General features: G+C 37.9%; 1 protein-coding gene across 1 annotated transcript in view; it reads left to right on the top strand.

Moving 5' to 3' along the window:
* COL9A1 (collagen type IX alpha 1 chain) overlaps nucleotides 1-2,320 on the top strand; it is an 86,718-nt gene extending 84,398 nt beyond the window's left edge. Inside the window, exon 38 of the mRNA XM_045867063.2 lies at nucleotides 1,440-2,320. Coding sequence (XP_045723019.1) covers nucleotides 1,440-1,624 — 185 coding nt within the window. The 3' untranslated portion in view covers nucleotides 1,625-2,320. The remainder of the gene's footprint in view (nucleotides 1-1,439) is intronic.
* Nucleotides 2,321-20,014: the final 17,694 nt, after the last annotated feature.

Here is a 20,014-nt window from a genome sequence, read left to right as displayed (position 1 = left end):
GGTCCTGAGATCCAGTCCGCTGTTGGGCTCCCCGCTCAGTGGAGAGCCTGCTTCTCCCTCTCCCTCTGCTGCTCTGCCTACTTGTGCTTGTGCTCTCTCTGTCAAATAAATAAATAAAATCTTAAATAAATGAAAAAATAAATGAAAGTGAGATATATGTAATCAGATGACTTAATAAGACCAGACCACTATAATAAGACCGATAAAAGACACGTGTAATAAGACTATGAAAATAGAAAAAGAAAACTAAAATCACTGAGAGAGAAGGAAAGTAAATCTAAGCAAATACATAATTGAACATGTTCACCGTCTGGCTGAATGGCTGAGGTAGGATGGCTGAGATGGAATGAGGATCTCTATGAAACTATATCATCATGGCATATACAATTTGTCTCACACTGGTTTCTTCCCGCCATCTTTACGCTAATAGTGCTAAAACACTGCTGGTATGATGGGGTGTGTAAACATTCAGCAGAAATTCCTGTTATGGGGTACTCTGCTTCAGAGAATGTGCCCCACGGGGTGACCAAACAACCTTTGAACAGGACAAAGGGAGAAAATGCTCCCAAGGAACTCAGGCCATGATGCAGTTCACGTAGGCGTGAACCCCTGATGAGAAAACATCTGGGAAGTTTGTAGGTGCATTGCACAGGCTTCTAAGACATCCATCAGTGATCTCCTCATAATCATAATAGCCCCTGTTTATTAGATGCTTTCAGGCATGGAAGTTAGTTTTGAGGAAGGTATCGTCCCATCTTGGAGATGAAGAAACTGAACATTTAGTGACTTGCTAATGTCACCCTAATCACAAATGCCAGAGCAAGAACTTAGAGCTATCTGTCTCTAAATCCTATGCTTCCAACCACTGAGCTATACTTGGACTCCCTGTCTGGAGACACATCACCTGTTAGGGACGATGCCACTGGAGAAATACAGTGTGAGCCACAAGGAGAGTTGTGTGCATACTTTTAAATCTGCTAGTAGCCACATTATCAACGTCAAAAGAATCAGGTGAAATTAATTTTAATAATACAGTTTAACCCATTGCGACCAAAATATTATCATTTTATCATGTAATAAGAACAAAAATTATTAATGAAATATATTTTAATTTTTCAAAGTCCAGGTCTGTTTTACACTCTTACACTTCATCCCAATTTGACTTAGCCACATTTCAGTGCTCAATAGACATTTGCGGCTAGAGGCTACCGTACTGGAGATGCTGAGGCCTCCTTCCGTTTTTAATTTCTAAGAAACCCAAGTCCAGCGAAGAAATTTTATCATCATCATCATCATCGATCTTCATCTGTCATTTCCAAAAGCACTTACTAAGGCCCTGTGTGCACCCCGCTGGGCTGGGGGAGGGAGTCCGGGGGCCTTCGGCCAGCTCACAGCCTTCGGGGTTCTCCTGTTCACATGTGCAATCGTTTGTGTTTCAGGTGAACCAGGTCCTGCCAGCTACGGAAGGAATGGCCGGGATGGAGAGCGAGGCCCCCCAGGGGTGGCAGGAATTCCCGGGGTACCTGGTCCCCCGGGCCCTCCTGGCCCTCCTGGGTTTTGCGAGCCAGCCTCCTGCACCCTGCAGGCTGGGCAACGGGCATTTAGCAAAGGGCCCGATCAGTGAAAAGCTTAGTGCCACGTGGCTGTCTGCATAAACCATGCCTGGCAAAGGAGCGTGGAGGAGAAACACCACCAAAGCCGAGGCAAGAAACGATGCATTACCATCAACGTTATTACATAAGTCTTAATGACAGATTTAAAACAATGGTGCTATTCAATAAATCCTCTTGCTTTGCCCCTGGAGGGGAGACAGGAGAGTCATCAGATAAAAACAAAAACAAAACCCCAAAACCCTCCCTTTAAATAAATTTATAATCCTATTCCCGGGATGTTGAACTGTAGCGCGCCGTACATGTGTGACCCGTCGTGGGCCACTGTGCCAATAAAGAAGGACAACTGTTTGGTTTTCCTTAGCTGGAGTAGTTCTTTTCCTTTTTTATTTAGATGTTCTCAGATTACTGTTTCGGTTATACAGAGGATTATCAGACCAGTGAGGAAGAAACCTCACTGTAGTCACTAGAACTGGTGCTTAAAATGCCCGGCAGTGTGTCCTCTCGGGAGCCGTCCGCAATGATTTCTTTACGTCACCTGTTGGTTTTTGTAGTCAGCCTGGATTTTTGTTGAACTGTACTGTATCCCAAACCCATTAATGTTTTGAGCTCTTCTTTGTGAAGCAAAGAAGGAATTTTAATATCCTGACATTCATAAGTTTTAATGAGGTTATTTATTTTCAAGGTTTGAGGTAACATCCCTGGTTGTACCAAAGAAGAAATAAATATGGTTTCTTAATCTCTTGTATGTTTTCTTATAAATAATCATGTTCAATGAAGTCACTGAACTTATTTAGATACATTGAAAAATTTCCAGTTACTGGTATTTCTATAGGCATGTTTATAATAGTAGTGCTTTTTCTCTATGGAGAAATTTAAAAAAAACCCTTCCTGTTCCCTAGGGGGTGTTACCCTGGGGATAGAGGTTCTTTGTGTGTACGTGTGCAGCGTGCAGGAGAGCTTCAAGGACCTTTTCGAAATTTTAATGAAAGCTATGGGGCCATCATCCCAGGAAAACACATGAGTGCATCTGTACAAACATGTTGGCAGACTATTTCAGACTTCATTTCAGACTTGGTTTCTAGGTTAGGAACCACCGCTTTTGTGTCAATGGTTAGCACCTTCCTAGTCAGAACTTCACTGCTGCAAAAATGATTTATGTTTCACCATTTTCCACCATTTTTCGTAGACATTTTATGACGACAGTTCAGCTAAAGCACTGTATTCTTATCGATAGGATAGGTATTGCCTGACCACTCAAGCACTTTCTTACTATTTACATAGTCACATTGACTGGCTATTTTATTGACATCTCTATCAACTATTGATCAGACTTAATATATTAATTTTATGTCACAGTAACTTCTCCCAGGGGGATGGCACAGTGCTCAAAACAGTCAATATCTCCAGTTGGTTTATGGAATTCAGTTATCTCAAATCAAGGGGGTGTGAGCCCTAATAGGATCTTTGATACCAATTTTACTTTTGTGTACTTGCTATACATTTAAAAATTTTAGCCCTATTTGTTTGGCTAAATCAATCATTATTTAATTTGTATTTGGATTTCTTTAAGTTTTTAAAAAGATTTATTTATTTATTTGAGTAATCTCCACACCCAACATGGGGCTTGAACTCATGACCCAAGATCAAGAGTCGCATACTCTACCGAAGGAGCCATCCAGGCACTCCTCCCCTCTCCCTGCATCTGGATTTCTTTAAAACTTCTCAGAGCATCTAGTTCTGTGCTTTGAGCATGGATTGTGCTTCAGGAGAATGATTCCAACTTGGCTGCATAAATGAATGCCATTTACACACACTGAAAAGGATGTTTTCCTTTATGTGGAATAGATAATTTTTGGAAATAGAGACATCCGTTCTAACTACTTAAAATGATCTTTATATAAATGGCAAACCTTTTTAGGTACTACAACACTTAACCAAATAAATGCAAAGAAATGGCCTTGTCTTTCCACAAAGATGGTTTTATTTTAATGGGAGTGGCATAATCAAATACAACACAAGAAAAATTAGATAACCAAATAAATACATTTCCCAGTTCTATAATATTGTATTCAGAAGAAAATTTTTAAAAAATAAAATTTCAAAGAACAGTTCATCCAGCTGTTTTACAAACCTGATATACAAAAGGCTGTACAACAAGCCCCATGGATACCATATGCAATATTGGAAACAACCACTTACAAACAGATTATGCAAAACTAGTACATTCCAAATGGTGGGGACAATCCACTGTAAATCCAGTTAAGTGAAGTAGTTTACAGAAGCCGTAAATACTTGGCTGAGAAATTGCAAAGAAAAGCATCCAACAAATCCTCTCCAGTGAAAGAGTTGATAAATATTTAATTAAGCCAACTCTCTCTCTAGCAGAACAGAAAGTTCAAAACCTCTTTGAGATATTTTTAAAAGTTGGGTGAAGTGCTACCTAGAGCACTCACTGAGAGAAGAGTGTGTGAATAATTAAGGTTGGTTAGAAACTGGCATATTACTCAAGGACAAATGATCACTAGTCAGTGCTTCTATGGCATTATGATATGATTTTCATCCCAAATATCTGACAGGTTGGTTAAGAACTATGGAAATCACTTCCAGGGTTGACTGAGCACACAAATTCACTGGCATGGTTTGGGATAATTGACTTCTGTCTAGCAGAAGAGTATGAACTAGTAGTCATATCAGTTACATGATTGATTTGATTATAGACACTTTCTATGTCAAACTGTCTAAATGAAAATTGCTATTCTTAAACATCATTAGTAAAATCTGATTTGCCACCTGAAATAAGCTAGACTCCCTGCTTTAGAAGATCATCTCTATTTTTTGATTTTTTTTGGCTACGACAGTGTTTCTGGCATATAATATCTATGAGTTTACAAATAAGCCATTTTAGGGAGAAGATCACTAAAAATACATAAAATCATACCAAATATCAAGAAAGTTGCTTTTTTCTGTTAGCCCTGGCAAAAGGAGTGAAAAAGTACTAATGAGAAAAAAAATACTAGCAAGCTAGTGATTCTGCCATTTACAAATTTTGCAATGGACATAAATGGTTTTAAATATCTTTAATAAAGAATATTTGTGCTCAGTAAATATAGGTCAATAAATATAGGATCAATAAATATAGGTCCTTTTTTTTCCATTGAGTAAAGCAAATCTTTTTCATTTGTGTACTTAACCCTTTTCAGTGAGCTTGTGATCTGGGAGGGTGGTATTAAGTGCATATGGTTCAGTAAATATTAAATCACAATCTGTTAACCATTACAATGTAGGACTATAAATACACATGCTCAAATGCTCTTTAAATGATTAACTAGGGGAAGTGTAATCTATTTGTCAGATCCAGTTATCAGAAAGAGGACGCTGATATTATTTTTAGTCTTCGTAAATGGCAATCCATATTAACTTTCTCCTTAACATGCTTCCACATCTTACTCTTGACTCCAGCAAGTTTTCTAAGACTAACTAGAGAGAGAACAAATGAGGGAAACTGGCTCCACGAAACTATCTTTCTTTTTAAGATTTATTTGCATTTGTCTTTGGCCTCCATGTTGAAGATCTGTGTGTGAAAAGACTTGAGAATATTCCTTAGAGAACACCTGGTTAATATACTATATCACAAGGAGACCTGAAGATGAGAATAGTTAAGACCTATGTAAATCATTTCCCAGTCTAAACAGACATGTAAATCCACGGGCATGTTTTGATGTGATTAATTTCTGTTAAGGAAACATGCTATGTATTTAACTTCTTATTGCCTATTGCCTTATCATTAATGATGTAAGAGCTTACATTTATGAGAAAAGTTAACTGTGATATTTCTTATCTTGCTCAGGCCCCTCTATACCAATGAGTCTTAAATGATTTTAGTGAGGAGATCACTTTTGTGTGACAAAAGTTGCAAAGGATGGATTGTTCTCTGACTTTTGTTTCTGCTTGTAATTCTTGTCCACAATCATCAGACGAGGCTTTTTATGAGCTGCCAGGGAGATGGGTAATAAACTTAACTATTATGAGCTAAGCACTGATTCCTGTGACAAGCAAAAGCATAATCTCCAGCATGGTATAAACATGAAACCTGCAATAGTCCAAGTTACAGGTTTCCTGGACATCTGTGTGGCTCGCGTTTGGTATGCGAGTGCTTTGGGGGCATCTTTGTGGCTGAGACCTACAAGAATGGAGCTAAGTGTGGAGCTTCAGTCATGAGAAATGGTGAAATGGTAGAGAGTAGAAATGGTGTTAATAACTGCACCTTAGAATTCCCTGATTTAGGGTCAAATCCTTTATTGCTAAGATAAGCGAAAAGCTTATTATGTATCATGGACATATAGGAATCAAGGCCTCAAAGCATTATATCCAAGTGAGATTTGGAATAAAACTAGTGCCATTCCACTTAACTTGATTATGTCAAACGAAATCTTAAATAGTTGGATGAGGTAAGGTAGAGCACAACAAAATGGGGAAAAAATATAACCTAAATGTTATTTTAAAAATAAATAGTTATAAAATATGCCATAAAACAATCTGAATTTAAATACATCAATACACTGAAAAATATTTATCCCTAAAATATACTTTAAATAATACAGTAAAATGAAAAATTGTAAATTAATTAGCATCTTTACACCCATAAGCTTATTATGGTCAAATGACACACACCCTTCTGATGAACTTAATTCTTATTGAACTACCCCATAAGTTTAATGAAATCTCCTACTTTATTAGTATTCATTTTTGACAAATTCATGAAGTAAGTGGCTGACTCCTTGAGTTGTACCATGTATCACTCTTTACTATATTATGTGAACATGAAATGTTTTCCATTTAGATTTTCTTAGACTTGGCTTTGGTTTTATAAGCCTGTCTTATCTTTGAGGTAAGTTTTTGCTCTTCTGGGTCTGCTTGTCTGAGTGAGCTTTCTCTGTGCTCAGGTTCTTCATTCAGTTTAAACTGACCAGTTAGTCTGGCATGATTTTGTTGAGAAAAATGTCTGGATTATGACTCCAGCTACCCAACACAGTAAAACTGAAAACATCCATTTGTCTTGTTTCCTGAGTCTCCTAGTAATTAAAGAAAATTAACAGAAATCATGCTACCACTGCCAGGCAACTAGTAAATGAATTCAATGGGCTGAGTCACTTAGAAGTACTGAGGCATAAAAGGTAGAAATTCAGTTCTTTTCTTCATTTTCTCCTCCTAGAAGCCTGTGTAGTCTGTGAGAGGAAAGGGTAAAAAAAAAAAGGGGGGGGGTGGAGAGAGGGTGTGTGTCCCTCAACACTAAAGTTCTAAGAAAGAACATTGGGAAGAAAGAACATTGGGAAGAAAGAACAATAAACACTGATGTGTCTTAAGAAAGGGAACACAGGCAAATGTGGAAAAAAAAAAAAAAAGAAGAAAAGCAATGAACCAATCTGCAAAATGATTCTGAGAATTCATTGAAAAGACTGGAGAATATAATTTAACCTAGAAATTCTCAATCTCAGGGTATTACTACCTCTGTGAGCAAAATTAAAATAGTAATTTGAAAAACAGTGTTCCTTATCTTTTATTTTTGTAAATAGTGATATATTTCCAGAAAATAGAAACATCATAGAAATCTAATTTTTAAATTTAAAAATTTTAAGTACTTTGAACATTATGGAGATTTAGACATTGTGTAATTTTATAAATGGTCTACTTCTTGAGATAAGCTAAATGCTTTTTACTTGTCCATCAAAAGAGAGTGTCCTGTCTAAAAAGTAGGATGAATACTTAAGTGTTTTCATGTTAATCACCAAAATATGAGGGTAGTATACAATCTAAAGTTACCAATAGCAAAGTTGCAAGTTAAGCAGGTATGTAAATCCACTTAAGAAATAAAATGGAAACAGCCAAGGAATCACAGGTTGTTGTGCCTTCTTCGTCTTTTAAGATACTTAAAATGAGGAAGAACATAAATTAAAACAAATTAACAAAACACAAATTAATAAGAAATTATTTACAAAAGTAAAAAAAATAAAATAAGTGCAAAGGCAAGGGTCTGATTTAGTTGTCCACTAAACTGTTTCTAGCCTTGTATTTCTGCAAGTCTGTTCAGTTCTTCTGATTCAAATTGCTTTATACACCATCTTGTGGACAAAAGGAGGTATATCACAGGTTCTCAGATGAGAAAGACTAAGTCTTACTTAACTCCTAAAACATATTCATAAAAAATATTTTATAATCCAAACACCAAATGACATTTTTACAACAAATCTTAAGGTAATTACTTAAGCTCTGTAAGTGACAAAATTTTTAGTTTCACTAATGTCATGAAATATAGAAATAGTGTATGGGGTTACTTTAAAGTTATTAATTAAATTACTGTGATCACATAGTGAAAAATTTCAAAGTTTAAGACTGGTAGTGTTTCTCTTACGGTCAGGAAGAAGTGGTTAATGTCTTCAACAGGAAAGAACAATGAACAAACTCATGAATTATTCTTCCTTCTTCTTTAGATTCTAAAGGCTATGAATATTAATTGAAGTCATATCTTATTCTTTGCATAGAAAGATTTCTATCTGAAAGTGTTAACTGATCTTGGTACAAATTGTTAGACTGGAATCCAAACATACTTATATAGGGCAAACCCCGTTTTAATTACTAATTGTCATCATGGCCTGTAATTATTCTGGAGTCCAAATAAGAGAGAATTCAGGAAATTTGATAATTCTTCTTCCCTGCTGTGGACGCTACTGACGTCTATCTGAAAGTAAACAAATGCTTCGGAATGGAATAAAATGATACCACAGAGTTTGCCACCACCAAATTATGGAGGGGAAAATTTCCCACCCTACTTCAGGGCCTTAATTATCCACTTCCTTGATAGTAAGGGAATTAGGCAACTGCCAAATGTCCACTTTATTTGGTGTTGTGTTAGCTGGGCCCAGGCTTTCTCATTGCTGTTGGCTGCAGATCATGTGAGACAAGAGCAAATGTTGGAAGGTAAATGTTAAGCAGGGTGAGAAGAGCTCATTCCATGTGGACACAGTCCCATTTTTCTACTTATGCCAAAGGTAGATTAAGTCATATATGTCAGTTATAACAGATGAGCTTGAATCAATGAGCTCTATTTTGTCATATGCATCATAGAACGTGACATTCCCCATGCCCCTTAAATCACCTGAATAAATCCAAATTCTTGGAACAGGAATAAACCAGCCCAGCAATTAATGGAATTTAGACAAAGAAAGGTTCCTAAATATACAATTTGTAAGAAAGGATGCATGACATAATCTGTGGAATTAAAATGAACATAAGTTATAAAACGAGAAAATAAATGGAGTCTTTTTATGGATATATAAGACTCAAAGAAAACAAGGAAAAATACACTGATCACCAGCAGCAAAAATGTTCACGAGAACATGAACATGCTAAAATAAGTACTTCCGGGTTAGCAAAGAGGCAAAAGGATAAACAACCTACTAATTAATATGAAAAAATAATCTTTGAAAACATACAAAATGTATAGCGTCATGATAAGTTCAAGTAAATTAAGGAGTGGCAGATGAGTTGTAAGCTTTCAGAAAATTCAAAAAATTAAAGTTCAACAAATTAAAAGCTCAAGATATACACATAGCACCAGATTTTGGATCTCTGTACACTTCTGGGAGGGATAATTTATCATTTTACTAAGAAAATGCATATGCATATTCCAATCGTGGAATCCAAAACACAGCACCGTGGTAGGTATTGCACAAGAAGGAAAACTGAAGAAGAAAATCAATTTAAAGTTTAAAACATTGGAAATAAATACAATAACTTTAGAGAATAAAAGAAACAAACTTGGAATTGAAATATACAGCATTATTCAATATGAAATAACTAAACGGTTGTGCGTGCACACAGCCACGTTGACAACACCTGACCAGCAGTTCGTTCATCTCTAATGAAAACCAGCTCAAATCATGGGTGCCTTTGAACAAAAGCACACACAACCCTACACAACTCTGTTCACAGCTTGTTCCAATTCCAGTGGGCTTGTCTTTCCAAATCCCGTTTTCCAATGAACAAAGAAAAGCAACCATCGTAGCCCAGTCTAGCCAAATTGGAATCTGCACTGCTCTTTGAAGAGGTGGGGCCTCCTCATTTCCGGCAGGAGGGCTCTGGGCCGCACACTCACCGCATCTGTGGGACCCACTGCTTAGATTTCAGCAACATCCTCGTGCCCAGTGTTCTAGAAAGTCAGTTGTTTTCACCCTCTCAAAATAACGTACAGCTAGGCAATAAAAATACCATAGTAAGCAACTGGGTTGGTGATCACTGTACTTTCGTTCCCTTTCAGAGGACGCAGTCTTCACAGTGCCTGTTTTTTCCCCTGAAGTTAGTGCTAACTCTTTGGTCTGAGCGCTACTTGCATATCCGGTCCCGTGGCTTTCCTTGGCTGCCCTGTTTCTCGGGAATACTGTTTCTCCATAAGAGCTGTTGGGCTTCACCTCCTCAAGACGCATCTGCAGGCACCACACCTTCATCTTCTAGATCAAGGGGTCTCTTTCCCAGTTGCTACACATCCCATCCTTTGTTCTGATGGCCAGATCTTATCTTAAAATCGGAGAGTGATCCAGCCAGAAGGATAATGGATACCAGGACCCCAAGACCTTGGTAGGCCATGTAAGCTTCAAAGGTACCAAAGACAGCTTGATGCCTCCACCATCAAACACCTGTTAGGGAAAACTGCCTTCTGTTTCCCAAATGAGAAACTCAGCAAAGACACTGCAGTGTTGGGCTTTTCTTGTGGGACTCTTGTACAATTGGACTTTGTTCCCCTCTTCATGCAGCACATATTCATGCCAGTGGTGATTGCTTTGAACTGAGCTCATTATACAGAATTAACAAAATCATTTCAGTCGTTGGCTATGGTGGGTTTTGGGCTCCCTGATAAAATAGCCTCCTGGGTTTTTTTTTTCCAAAATGAGTTACGAAGTGAAGCTCTTATTGCCTATCTATTTCTCTGCATAAGCAGGATGGACATAGGATGGTATAAGAAATCTTCGGCTATAAAAGTCTTCAAAAAACATTGAGCAGGAGCAATGCACTATGTCAAAAAAGTTGAAATTTTTAGCAATGATGGTAAATTTAAACTCCAAGAAAACTTGAAGTCTGAAACTTTAAAATTCAGAAATCAAAGGCCAAATACAAGTTGATAAGTCTAGAAAATGTACATCACCATCAGCCTACTAAATCATAAGATGTAATTTCATCTTGAAGAAGAACTAATGACAAGATCTGCTTACTTAGTTCATAGAAGATCCTGAATAAAAATCATAGTAATGGTGAAGCAAAACATATGGAATGAATTTGGGAAAAGCTGAAAATGCTGCTATCCCAATTATAGGATTCCAACTGTTGCTTTTAATGTCTGGCTTACCAAAAACAAAAACCAAAAAAAGCCACCCATATATCATGAGGGTTTGAGAGTATTAAGATAGCTCAATGTCAAGTCTTCCCCAGGTGTGTTTATTTCCCACCTGTCCGCTGACGGGCATGATAGAGGCAATCTTCTGGATTACATCTTCCACTAGGTCCTGGGGGGCCCTGGGGCCCTGGGGCACCTGGTGAGCCTGGCAAACCCGGAGCTAATGAAATAAAAGATCCCCATCAGAATGCAGATCATATATGGCTCTTCCTCCCTCACTCCAACCAACATGGGTCATTCAACTTCACCTGTAGCAACACATAAGGGCCACAGGCGAGAAGGTGCAGTTCCTGGTTTTAGAGGCTTGCTTGTGTTGTGAAGATAATATCACTATTACCTGAAGTCCCAGGAAGACCCGGACTCCCTGGAAGCCCAATTCCAGGCTCCCCTCTTTCTCCCTTCTGTCCTCGGTAGCCTAAATGAGAGATACATAAAAAGAGAGACACAAGAGTGTTCTGTGGCAACAGAGCATGGGCAAGAATCATGTTCTTAATCCATACTATGTATTTTATGTTACTCCTTCACTTAACATAAGCAGCATATTAGCTATCTGTTTTGCATTATAATCACATTAGGCTTACATATCAGATTAGGTGCAATATGCAATGAGGATCTTAGAAATATGCAGCTACCATAAAAGCTCCAACTAGTCAAACTATTGATAGTGAGATTTTTTGACCCTGAAAAATGATACCTAAGTAACTCAAATCAACCATTCATATCATCTTTCAAATAGCTATGACAAGGTGCATGAACCCTCTTCAATTCAATTCTGACTGGACGCTAGATACAGGCTAAATATAAGAAGTATACTGCCAGAGTTCTGCTTAGTATGAGGACAAGATGATATGACAACAAGAATCTGGACCTTAGTCCAAGAATTAAAGGGAATGAAAGGAACAAAAATTCATGATTTTAATAAATGACAGCAAGAGTGTGAGTATATGGAAAGCCATCCATTTCAGAAGTCAGGAGAGGACAAATCAGGTCTTTGTTCAAATCACTGACTACATCAGCATTACATCTCTTCCGAGGAAAGCTAAACCAGCAAGGCCATGGTTTAACATGGCAGTTCGTAACTCCAAAGGACGAGGTGCTGTAACAATGCTAGAAAGCAAGCAGGTTGAGGGATTCATCTAAGCTCACTTCATCAATTTAAGATCCTTTAGCCAAAATGAATTAGGTCTAAGATCTGTATACATTTTAAGATAAAATCATTCTTATTCTTGAATATGTTTGTTGTCACATGAGTTAGACTAGTGCAGAGTAGTTTCTGCCTCTGGGAGCCCTTATCTCTGCTTTTAAAAAGCAAAAAGACAAATACCATATGACTTCACTTATATGTAGAATCTAAAAAACAAAACAAGTGAATAAATAAACAAACAAAAGCAGAATCAGACCTACAAATACAGAGAGCCAACTGATGGTTGCTAGAGGGGATGGGGGAATGGGGAAAATGGGTGAAGGGGAGTGAGAGATACAGGCTTCCTGCTATGGAATGAATAAGTCACGGGAATAAAAGATACAGCGTAGTGAATATAGTTGGTGATATTGTAATAGTGTTGTATGGTGACAGATGGGAGCTACACTCCTGGTGAGGACAGCATAATGCATAGACTTGTTAATTGCTATGTTGTACACCTGAAACTAATGTAACATTGTGTGTCAATGATACTTAAAATAAAGTTGCAAGTAAAAAAATATAAAGCATATAACACTTTTGATCTGTGTTTTATATATTGGCATCCATGTAAGATTCTGTTCGATAAAAAGGCTTTGTGGCTCTAAGAGTTTCATGATGATGGTAAATAGAGTTTAATTTCCAACTTTTCATATTTAAACAGCAGCTTAAAGACTACACCTCGTCCAAAATGAACAAAGCAGTCATGCAGAAACATGCAAACACCCAACAGAGATAATCAGGAGAGCACCTCAGTAGGAGAAGTAGGTCCTGACTTAGTTGTGCCTTTCTGTAAAGGTGTGTTATTACTGCAGAACATGATAAGAGAAGAAATTTTAATGTTTTCTATGAGCAGAATGTAAGAAAAATGATTTCCCATTATTGTTGAGAATTAGACATCAGTTTTGGGGTTGCCAGTCTTCATTTTTACTTGACCATATAGTACATACCTTATAATTAAAATAATATCAGCAATAGGATCACCACACCATTATTTTTTTTTTACTTTAGAGGCGTGACCTGATCATAAATATGAAAATAGTGGGAAAAAAGCATATACATTCAGGAAATATGTTTTGAGGTGCATATTGGAAGTATATCCCGGGGGAAATTTTCACACATTTATACTTGAAGACTGTTACGGATATTCAATATAATCCTAGATTTTAGAGACAATAGTGGTTTGAACATGTGGCATGATATCAGAAGTTGATACATATTCAAATTCAAAATATTACCAGAATTTCTTTTACATAAGTGGCTTTCATTTAACTTGTGTGAACAATAAGGAAAAATGCTTATATTTAGGGTCATTTGAAAGCACCCTTCCAATTCCATTATTTAAACATTTCTGCAGTAAAATAACATGTGTTACATGAGGTGTATTTGATAGTTCAACCAGGTCCAACGACTGTGAAAAATTATAACGTTGACCCTCAAGCTATCTCAGTAAGTGCTTGAGATCATAGGCTAAAAAATGAGGAAGAAAGAAAAAAGCAAACCGTGTATGAACTTTCGATTACCAAGTGGATTAACAAGACTGTAACACAATTCCAAATGGAGACGGTATCTGCTAAAACTTACATACTCAAATTCAGTTCTCAGATTTTAATATAAGGCAAAAATTTATTATTCCACGTGGATTTCAGTGCATATGGTATCACAAAACAAGAAACAGTAATTCGCATATTTGCAGAATAGGGTAACATTTACATTTTTCCTATCAAATGTAATGATTTATTTGTACAAAGCTCTCAGTTCATTAGGTTAATAACTATCTACTATTGCTGTTGAATTGTACAAGCACATGAGAGCTTTTACTCTCAATTTTCCTAATAAGGCCTCAAGCTAATTCCTTAGGAAGGCTGCCATAAAGCCATAGGGTCTTATTTTATAATTGCTTCACAACAAAACTTCAGATAAGAATGCTAATAAAATCAGTAAAAGCTTTCCCATTTTCTAGAATTAAGCTTTTCACCCCTTCCGGGTAGGCCTGTCTTGAAATTTGGAAAAGAATAAAAGGCAGGTCTACCCATCAATGGACTCGTATTTCTATGGTCTATAAGGATGCAGGGTGACAGTTTGATATCCTGTAGCTTAGGTGGGGAAAGAAAACCACAGTGATGTCCTAATCTACAGCATCTGACTAGTAATGTCCTAGTCATTAAAGAAACTTGGTGCTTGTTGGAGTGTTTTAGATGGCAGACTGGATGTACTTTCTGTAGACAGATTTGTTTTGACCCCAGGGATTTACTTTTAAAATGCAATTCAGTGCATCTATCTGCATACAAATGGCCATGAAAGGAGGGTTTCCAGCATTTGGGGAGGGACAGTTCTTCCTGTCCTGATGTGCGGCACACATCACAAGTCGTTCAGCCTCTTGTGGCCCAGCCCACTGACGGGCTGCCATGCACCTCAGTCATGGTGGACACACATGCCTCCCGTTTCCTAAGGCCCTTACCACTAACCAGTGTGCCAGGTCAGATCCGTATCAGTCACATGGGGCACTGGCTTACAAAGAACAGAAGGCTTTCTTCGTTATAAACCAATAACAGCGAAACTTTAAAAATCAAAAGTAGGAACCACCATTCCCAATGATGTCCTTTCAAAATGGATGGAGGACACATGGAATGACTGGATCTGTTTTCTGCTACTAATTCCACATCTACTCTGTGGGCGGGGTTCTTTCTGAAACAGGGCTTTCAAGCGTAGCATCTGCTCTTCAGAATTTTCAGAGCTGGAGAATCAGTTGTGTTTGAAAACAGTTTAAATAAAGTTCTTTCTCATAAAACTTGCCCAAGAGGATCAGGGCTGATGGGAAGATCCGCCTCGCTCATGTATATATGGAAACCCAGCTGCATCATGTCACTGGGCTTCTTTGATCCTAGTGTGGCACCTTCCTGCTCACCCCCGCTGCACCAGCCATCGGAACCTACGCTGCAGATCCGAGGTGGGAATGAACACCAAGGAAAGTTCTCTCACTGCAGAAGGAAGGCAATAACCAGAAACCCACAGGATGGTTAAAATATAAAGTTGTCTAGAAATGCTTTTGAATTTAAAAAAGACAACGATCACCCCCTTTGGGACTTCAGGGAAAATGCAAATGAAGTGTCTCAACTCAGAATCACAGTGGTTTCTATTTTCATCAAAAGAAGACCAGGCCACTGAAAGAGGATCCAAGTTTTCATTGTCAGAATCTTGGTAGGAGCAGTACCTCCCTTTCTCAACTAGGATTGAGTGCTGATATTAGTCTTGCTTCAAAGTTCTCATCGCTCCCCGCAGGTCTCCTGCTTCTCAGGATTGCACAGGAAACTTATGAGACCCCTTTAAATTTCTGTCCTGCTCTTAAGGTAGTAAGATAATAAAGGACTCCTTCTATAGTACACATTTCAATACAGACCACTTTTTAAATGAAAGTGGATTTCTTTCCTAATAAACACTGGAAAAAATGTCTCTTAGAAATTGCAGATGAGCCACCATCAAACAGAATCAATGAGTGGGCAGAACATGCTGCGCCAGGCTCGGTGCCCACACTTTCTTTCCCTTTCTGTGCTGCTTTTCTCACCTCAATCTTTTCTCAAACTCAATCATGCTGTGTCACGAAGAGGACTAATTCAGCCAACAGCATCTGACGTCTGCAATGGACACTAGGGTAACAGTTTTATATGCACTTTGTTTCTTTCCTTTTGGAGAAAACTTTTAAGTCAGGCAGAGCAAAACTTGGAGCCTATATGCATAACTTTATCTTCTGAACACTTCCTGTCTATTTCTCTACCACAGACAAAGCCTTCAATTACTTGTGAACTCTTGGAGAGGCACCAAAAATCAAATAGCAGCCTCTTGTTTTCTTTTGTACAACAAGATTGCTTGGTGGCTTTATCAGCATAGCATGTACAGGCAAATATTCCTTAAAAATGGACCCCATTTTATGTAGGTTTTTATTTTTCCACGGCCTTTCTGGCAAATTTAACAAATACTAGAAAGGAGCTATCATATGAAAGTTGAAGAGACAGCTAACTGAGCTGGAGTCGAAGACACGTCTGTTAGAAACTCCATGGCAGGACTAAAGTTTTGTCAATTTTAACATATGTCATGCTGCCAGAGCGAGCACAAGCTTTGTCAATTTTACCAAACACTGGTTTTTAAAAAGTTGGAAATCATATAAGGAAGTCTTTCCAATTCAAGAATTGGGTCAAAAAGTCTTATCAGGAGCAGAAGTAGTCTGGAAGATTTCTTAAGCAAATAGATAAATCCCACAGAAATCTTTCACAAAATGGAAGATAAATTGAGTGGTGAATAGTCTTTTTCCAAAAGCTTCACTAACATGGCTGTCTTGGCATTGTCTCTGACTGAAAGCCTTCCAGATGGGCCTTCCCTACATGGGGAGGGAGTCTGAAGCCTGGAGTTTGTATGGACAGGTGTCTCCAGTTGCAGAACTATTTTCCTTGATAATCCTGATTTCCCCACTGTACTTGTCCTCTCTAAACAGCTATTTGAAGCATCGGCAGATATTTTTTTCTGCTATTGGTGTTAACAGTTCTTATCCTTCACATAGTTTGAGGCATCATCCATCTTTAGATGCGTCTTCAAGCTCTTTGCTCCAGATTCATAGACTCTGATTTCAGAACAGACGCAACTAATGGAAGATAATAATTAACTACCTTCTACACAACCATGTACACCCAGAAGGCTACACCCGTTTCTACACATTTTCTTCCAACTATCAGCCAAACTTCTCTATGATCTCAGGGAAAGGTAGAATATACTGTTTAGTTTAGGTGAACTAGAATGATGTTTCTGTTGTTCTACATCGTGCTAACTAAACCGAAAGCCTTGTCAGCTGTGACTGAAGGGTAAGACTCTAACAGACCCTGTGATTGGAGATAGTTTTTCTCTCAGAGAAGGAAGGGCCTGTCAGTCACTTGGGCACTTCCTATGGAAAACCAGGCTCATAGGAAGGACAGTGAACTAGTGAAAGAAAAATAATTCTCTTCATAGATAGTATTTTGGATGTATTCTCTTGCAATTTTAATGTTCACTCTCTGTTTTCTCCTTTATACAAACTTTTGATATTTCAAGGAGGACCCTTGAGCTCCTCAATGGTAACACATGAAAAGGAGTTGCTCTGGTTTTATCTTTCATGCTATGTACTTACTGGATTTAAGAGTTCCTTGTCAGAGTTGTGAGTCCTCTAAACCAGGGTCTATTTGATTTCTCTGCTGATTGCTAACCAGATTTCTAGAAAATGACCTTGCTGGCTTAATTTAGTCAAGCTATGCTCAAAATCATGTCTTCTGTCAAGTTGTCATCAGTGGAAAAATAATTTTTTGCCAATTTAAGTAAAGTTTTGCTTTAAACATTTTTGAAACCATATGGGAAGGATTCTAAAATTTCTCAAAATTTTATTGGACCTAAATCACTACTGTAGTGGCATCTCTTAATACTCCTCAGCTTCTTCAAGATACTAAGATGATTCTTGTTGTTGTCAAATTACATCAGTAGGGAGGCATAAACAACCCTGATTCCCACAAAATAATGACATATAAGCCATTATTGTTGCAGTTATTCTTTTTTTTTTTTTAAGGATTTTATTTATTTGACAGAGAGAGACACAGTGAAAGAGGGAACACAAGCAGGGGGAGTGGGAGAGAGAGAAGCAGACTCCCCGCGGAGCAGGGAGCCCGATGCGGGGCTCGATCCCAGGACCCTGAGATCATGACCCGAGCCGAAGGCAGACGCTTAATGACTGAGCCACTCAGGCGCCCCTTGTTGCAGTTATTCTTATAACAAATATTATTAAAATACATTTAGAGTAGCAGGTAATTATTAGCCAGTTTTAAGCTTGAAGTCATAACAGTTAAAAATCAACTTCTAGAATGTCAAATATGAACAAGATATTCTATATTAATCATTATATATATGTGTGTGTACATATATACACATATATATGTACATACATATATATTTGCTTTAACTGTGATCAGCATGTTCTAAACAAATATTATACTTGAAGACTTACCTTGGGGTCCAGGGTCTCCTGGTGGCCCAGGTAATCCATCCTTTCCTGGTGGACCAGGCCTCCCATGAGCTTGAGCAGCCAACATTGCTGCTGGCACCTTGAGCTGCGATAGGAACATGGCCATCCTCTCTTCATTTAGGGAAGAAAAAAGAGTATATCATGTAACAGAAACAGTTTTCATCAACATTTTTCAAAATTTTTTACATGAAATTCAACAAAAAACCCTACTTGGTTTTCAATTTAAGCGCATTTAATTTACTAGCTGGCCTGACTGCTGAGAGAGTTGTCTTATTGATTGGTCAAACAAAATGGATTGTATAAAGTTGTCTGAATATAAATGCAGACCACCTGTGCTAATCAGAGGGTCTGAGAATTTTCAGTGCTTCAGAGATGCGGCAAGTCTACTGGAGAGAACCCTAGCCTGAAATCTAATTAAACCCTGGTAATGACTTATGGAGAGAATTTTGGGTTTCTATTAAAAGATGGAATAAATTTAATAATAAATTTAATAATAAATTTAAGCCACTTTCCAGCAATGTTGTAAATGTGTGGGGTCATTTAAAATATGTTTACAAAGTCCTTGACATTCTCTTCCAAATGGAATTGTTAGGTGAAGACTAATTCCCCTATCCTTGAGTGTGGGCTGGAGTTACTTTTCACTTCAAATGAATAGAGGAAATGCAGAATTGACATTGTGCAAATAGGGAAACTAAGTCAGAAAAGGCACCGTGGCTTCCTGGCTGCTCTCTCTCTTGGACTGCTCACTCTGGGGAAAGCCAGCTGCTGTGTAGTAAGGACATTTAAGAAGTCCCATAGAGAGGCCCACATGGGGATGAACTGAGGCCACTGTCAACATCCACGTGTGTGAGCTTGGAAGTGGATCTTCTGGCCCCAGTCCAGCCTTTGGATGACTGCAGCCCTGGCTGACATCCTAACTGGAACTTCGTTGTACACTCTGAGCCAGAAACACAAAATTAAGCAACCCATCAAGTACCTGACCTACAGAAAATGTGAGATAATAAATGTTTGCTGTTTTAAGCTACTAAAGTTTTGAGGTATTTTCTTATGCAACAATAGATAACTCATATAGTACGTGACACTTCATATCCTTGAATAAAACTGCATTATTAATAGATTTTTTTATTGAAAAAAATGGTCATTGGTTCCATATTCACTATGATTTCACTGTTTAATTCCTATACTGGGAAAATATTGCACTTTGTCAACAACTAAATTTTGCTTTATTTATTTATTTATTTATTTTTTAAAGATTTTATTTATTTATTAGAGAGAGAGAGAGCACAAGTAGGGGGAGTGGCAGAAGGAGAGGGAGAAGCAGGCTCCGCACCAAGCAAGGAGCAGGGAGCCAATGTGGGACTCAATCCCAGGACCCTGGGATCATGACCTGAGCCAAAGGCAACAATTTAACTGACTGAGCCACCCAAGTGCCCCAAATTTTGCTTTTTTTTTTTTTTTTAAATCTTATTATACACCCTCAATATTATTCTTTTTTTCTGGTTTTATTTCCAGTTAGTCCCATTATTCAGTCACGGTTTTAGTAGGGAGTATGTCTAATTTGGCCAAAGAAAAAATTCAGCATTGGTACCAATGAGCATGCTCTCACTGAATTCCAATTGTAGACAGAGTAAAAACAATAAAAAGCTTCTACACATTTCTGTGAACCTGAAGAAAACATTGTAATGAAGAACACACAAGTTATGAGAAGTTGACAAATTACCCAGAACATTTAGAAATGT

Source organism: Mirounga angustirostris, unplaced genomic scaffold (genome assembly GCF_029215605.1).
Source record: "Mirounga angustirostris isolate CCGP_5_RB_7025 unplaced genomic scaffold, mMirAng1.0.hap1 SCAF_8, whole genome shotgun sequence".
NCBI classification, from domain to species: Eukaryota; Metazoa; Chordata; class Mammalia; order Carnivora; family Phocidae; genus Mirounga; species Mirounga angustirostris.
Note: the sequence above shows the minus strand (reverse complement) of the source record. Positions and strands in the feature narration are given on the sequence as shown.